The sequence below is a fragment of the Blennius ocellaris genome, assembly GCF_963422515.1.
Source record: "Blennius ocellaris genome assembly, chromosome: 12".
Classification (NCBI taxonomy): Eukaryota; Metazoa; Chordata; class Actinopteri; order Blenniiformes; family Blenniidae; genus Blennius; species Blennius ocellaris.
This window is the reverse complement of record NC_137661.1, coordinates 5,438,073-5,443,619: the sequence shown is the minus strand read 5'-3', so window position 1 is coordinate 5,443,619 and position 5,547 is coordinate 5,438,073. Positions and strand designations below refer to the sequence as shown.

Here is a 5,547-nt window from a genome sequence, read left to right as displayed (position 1 = left end):
AACTCTGCTTAGTCTCCTTCCAGCAGGTTTGTTTGAGTTAAACTCATCCCTCGTGTTTAGATCACATGTCTTTCTCACCATTTTTGCTGATGTCGAGCTCTTTGAGGTTAACCAGGCTGGCGATGGTGGTAGGCAGGTTGGACAGGTCGTTATCAGGCATGCTCAGCTTCTTCAAGGCCTGGCAGTTGAAGAGTTGCTATGGGAACACAGAGACGACAAAGAAATATTATGGTCTGTTGGTAAAATGGTTAAGACCTTAAATAAGAGCTGCATCTGGAGGCATGCATCACTTAATGTTGTGGAAAAGCAATGCTATTTTAACTGCATCATTCTATGAATAATGCAGATCCTCCTCAATAGAGTATCCCCTCGGGACGCTACACATCCTGGCAAGAAAACTAAAACATCAAGAAATAGAAAGAACCACACTGTATTAAAGGGCTAAAAACAGGCAACAGTGATTGAGCACATTTTAAATGAGCAGCATCAATTCTGTAGAAGCTTTTCAGAACTGATAGTGAAACTTAACCAACTCGTCCTAATCAGTGTGAAGAATGACAAAATTCAGATAATCATCAAATGATAAAGAAGCACAAGAGTAGAAAAGTGCACAATTGCAGCATGAAACTACTTGAACATAAAAAAATAGATCTGTATTGAATAAAAATTTGCTATATCATTTTCTTCCCATTATAAAACATATTTGCACACATTAAGGCAGAAGTAGACAAAAGTGCTTCAGAGTTTCAATATATAACATGAACAATTCATGAACATCATATTGTGTTACTGTGCCACTAAGTCTGTTGTATAACTTTTTACAGACATAAAGTGGAGAAACGGATCCCATTTAAACAACTTTAGAGTCATGAAGTGTGCCAATGTTGATTAGTTGAATTATGGTATCACAAATGCTAAAAAGAGAAAGGTTTAAAATATCCTTCAATACACGACACGTGAGGCTTGATGTGTAGAATGTTCAAAGTGTCTTAAACAGTAGTTTGTAAATGGTTATTGAAAACCTTGTGGAAAATAGAAGAATTCAGAAAATACATTTCAAAAGAACAGGGATGTTCTGAGCTAAAAGTTCACCAGAGGCCCAACACAAAGAGACTTCCACACAAGACAAGCTGTCCAACTTGCATAAAAGCCAATCATTCAATCTTGATACAATCTTGGAAGACACAATGACATGTTTTAAAGGCAGATCAGATTTTGTTTGGCTGTTATGTGAATGTAAGGCACCGGCCGCTCACAGCCTTATTCGACTGTTTCCGTTCATGTGGGCTATATTTAGAAATCCAATTCAACATCTTTGTCATTGAAACCCAGACAGGATATCAATAACGTGACAGCACTCTTATGAACAGCATCTGTAATTCTCCTTGGAATATTCGAAGGGCATTTCTGCCTCAGAAGAACCCACATGTGGGGTTTTCTGAAAACGTCACTTGGCTCAAGATGCTTCTGCATCTCCCTAAGATCTTTACATTTTTTTCTTGTATGCTGCTCTTGTTTTATAGTAAGACTCTTCAAACTACTAGATAACTCAGTCACTCAAGTAAAAAAAAATAATAATTTCTGTATATTTTTCAAATGGAGAAGCCTTGTACTTTTGATTTATTGAAAAGAAAAACAGGAACTGCCCACAGAGGAAAAGCTCTATTTCTTTTTAACTGAAATAATTGTCAGGATGTTTTTGAAGTCCATCTAAACTAAACTAAATTGTATGGGTGATAAGACTTTTGTTTTAATTTGAATCAAATATGCAAACATTGAACGGTGAACTCGGAAAGTTGCCAGTTGAAAGAAACAGGCTTCAATGACGTGATAATGCAAAAAGGCTAACAAATCAGTCCCCAAAAATGTCCAGGCAAATAACGAATAATGTTCTTATTACCAATAAAGTCAACCCAAAATTGATCATGATGACTGGAAGATCAATATTTTTTTTAACCCACTACACTTTTACACATTTGGAATTACCGCTGTTTTTCATGGCTGCAAAATTCCAACACCTATTTAATGGTGTCATTTTAATAACACTGCCAGAGTTCATGAGTTAAAGTGCATTATTTGTCATTGTTTACTCAAAGGTTCTCATGACCTCCTCCTGGCCAACAACTGTGGTGACTCTAGGGGCAGTTCCAGAGCACTTTCTGTCGCGGGGCGTCGCAGGGCGGGATGGGTTTTCGCACGGCCTGACTTGAAAATTGCGGATGGTACGGAAAGAACCCGCCACTGCCGGGTACGATTTTCCACTAGCCCACCGTTGAGGTACCGAGCGTCCAGGAACGGGTCTGTGAGGAGGAGTGACAGCGCCGCCGGCTGCTGATTGGTCGTGACGATCGTCACTGGAGAATATTTAATTATTTCATCGACCATAACCCTTCGTGGTTGTTTACATGGCCTCACTGGTTGATTTGTTAACTGGTTTATTGAAACGTCGGCGCGTGACACAACAAGGTCTTTTAACAAGGTCGTTAGTAGACCGCGGTGTTGTGCCGCTCCTCTCAGGAGCAGGAGGAGGAGCTTCAACAGGAGGTCTACGCTTCTGTTCACAATGAGAAAGTTTAACCTGAGCCACTGGAGAACGACTTGACAGCCGCTGGACATCTCCGAGTCGTTCACAACCCCACCTACATTTTTACCGTACTTTCTGTTGCGGGACCAGAGACAGAGTTGGTCCTCGGTGTGCTCTGCCCCGCTCCGCCTCGTACTGTGCAGTAGAACAGCGGCTTATGTGGTTCTTGTTCCGCTGGATCTCACTGCTGCATTGGACACACTGGACCAGAACATCTTGGTATCCCAGTTGCAGCATCTGCGGCTATGCACTTGCATGGGTACGGTCCTATCTGGCAGATATTACCATGTATGTAAACCTTGCTGGCTCTGAGTCCTCCTCCACTCCTTAATCATATGGGGTTCCACAGGGCTCAAGTTAAGGCCACTTTGTTCCATTCTTAGATCGCATGGCATCTTGTTTCATTGGTACATGATCGATAGCCACATTTATGTCCCTCTGAAGAAGAAAGATTTGTTCACATTGACACCTCTGTTGCTATATCTATACATATTAAAGGCCGGTAGTGTTGAGCTTTTCATACCGGTGACTTGGCCTCCTTGACCCCATACGTGAACCTAATAGCTTTGAACCTGGGTTTTCAAATGGACAGCGATTCTAGTTGGACTCACCGATAAGCACAGTGGTTCAGTCCAGCTTCTTCCATCTCAGAAAGTTGGCAAAGGTGAAGCCCATTCAGCCACATCAGCACTTTGAAGCAGTAATTCATGATTTTATCACGTCTGGGCTCGATTATTGCAACGCACTTTATGTTGGAGTCAGCCAGTCTTCCCTCGCACGTCTCCAGTTTGTTCAGGACACTGCAGCTCGACTATTAACTGGAACGCGTAAGAGGGAAGACAAAACTGTTGTTCTGTGTGCCTCCACTGGCTGCCAGCACATTTTAGAATTCATTTTAAGGTTCTTTTATTGGTTTTTAAGTCTTTCAGTGGTCTCGTCCCACCTTACCGCTCTGAGCTGCTTCAGCCACACACTCCTGCTCGGTGCCTCAGGTCAGCTGATCAGCTGCTCCTGGAGGCACCCGGCTAAAAAAGGAAGCTCATTCTTGGCTTTTAACCCAGCTTGAGACTCGCTCCTGTTTGATTTGATGCTATTTTATTGTATTTTAATTATGCTTTTTACTGATCACACTGACTGTTTTGAGTCAGCGGTGGTTGTTTTTAAAGGGCTCTAATGCTTCCCTGTTGGATGACATCAAATTTGTTTTTCAAAAGCTCTCTGGCATTTTCTCATGGTAATGTCCAGGACTGACAAGAGTTCGGGTGTGTTTTCCTCTATTGCCTATTGAAAAGTTCAGTTATCCACTTCCCAGTTACTGTTGGATGCGTACCTTCAGGGATTAACGGTACCAACCTCAGAAACACCTAATGCTGGAATCACTCATTTCTCCCTGCAAACCAAATCCAACCACGAGCCAAACCACTAACAGTGCGGACAAATCTACAAAGTATAGATGGTAATTTTCAGTAACCGAATAAAACAACTTGGTCAGGAAAAAAAAAAAATGCATGTTTTTGTTTTAAATTTAGTGAGTTTATAAAAGAAATTTTATTAAATGGGTTCAGGAGTGGGTACAGCTTTGGTTCCAGAGCAAGGTTGGTGACTTGATGCATGTTTCTGCCCTGATGCAAGAGACTTCAAATTAACTATCCACATTAGTGTAAATATGTGTAAATGGGTAAATGTGACTAATTGTGTAGAGTGAATACATACGTTTAAAAAACATTGAATTTAAGGAAAGATAATTGAATTTGCCTTTGCAGTAGTGTCGAAACCACAGACATAAATGCAGCCAGGTAAAGGAAATCAGCAGTGCTTGCACTCTCAAAAGTCCCTCTCAGGGAGAATAATAGAATTTTGAAAGAACCATGCTCTACCAGTAAACCATCTGGAGCTTGAGAAGTTGAGCAATCTTCAACAAAATGGGAAAAATGTGAGAGTGGTCTGACAAAAGGTAAAAAAAAAAATAATAATAATGTGGAGGAAAGGGTTAATAAATGAGTCAGAGCTACCTTGGGTAATTCCTCAATCTGGTTGGCGTCGAGGTAAAGCTCCTCCAGAGTTCTCTCAAAGCTGAAGATCTCCTTCGGGACCTGCTGAAGGCTGCAGTGGGAGTAGTCCAACACCGAGATCACCTCCTCTTCACCACGGAAACAACGGCACGGCACCAGCCGGCCAATCAGCTTCCGCTTCGTGGTCATTTCCAGACACTGCACTGTAATGAGGAGGAGAGAAGAGAAGGAAAATGTTCATTCCAGAGTGTCTGTGACTCATCATGAAGCCCGATGGAGTCAGTGAGTATGAAATCCTTAATCGAGATCATCCTGTACAAGACCAGGCTAAATCACTGGAAGACTTAAAGAAGAGAAAGGAAAAACAGATACCTAACAAGCAACACAACTTTTACAAAGACAACTAATCTGCCATCATCATCCAATGAGTGAGCAGGCCTTCCTCCTAAGAATTTCAAACCAAAGCTGTGATAACTGTAATCACATACATCTGTATTATTTAATGGTGACCGGTTATGGTGCTTTTCGTGAATAAGCGCATAAATCAACACACAAAAGAACACATTTTCATCAAACACCTACTGCAAAGAATTTCATAACGAGCTGAGACAATGTGTACGTGTCAATTTCATTATGAGCGTGTAAAAGCGCCTGTGCATCCATCACTGGTAAATAATCACTCAGATCAGGTAGCAAATGCACATCAGTGAACAGTCATCAACTACCGGCCATGGATCCCATTTTACTGAATCTTAAAAAAGGAATATTGGATCGTTGTATCATTTGTATGGATCAAGCAGCAACACTGAGCACTCAACTATCCAAACTGCACAGTCTACGCATTCTTTGGCGGCCAGTTATCAATGAAATATTCTGAAATTGATTTGGTATATCACGTGCAGTCTTTTGTGTGACTAGTAAACAGTCTGTCCATGCGCAGCTTCGGTAATG

The 5,547-nt window shown here is 41.4% G+C and overlaps 1 protein-coding gene across 1 annotated transcript in view; it reads right to left on the bottom strand.

Moving 5' to 3' along the window:
* lrrc7 (leucine rich repeat containing 7) overlaps positions 1 to 4,785 on the bottom strand; it is a gene marked incomplete at both ends in the record, with an annotated part of 55,735 nt that extends 50,950 nt beyond the window's left edge. Inside the window, 2 exons of the mRNA XM_080506777.1 lie at positions 79 to 196; positions 4,597 to 4,785. Coding sequence (XP_080362903.1) covers positions 79 to 196; positions 4,597 to 4,785 — 307 coding nt within the window. The remainder of the gene's footprint in view (positions 1 to 78; positions 197 to 4,596) is intronic.
* Between the last annotated feature and the right edge of the window lie 762 nt (positions 4,786 to 5,547).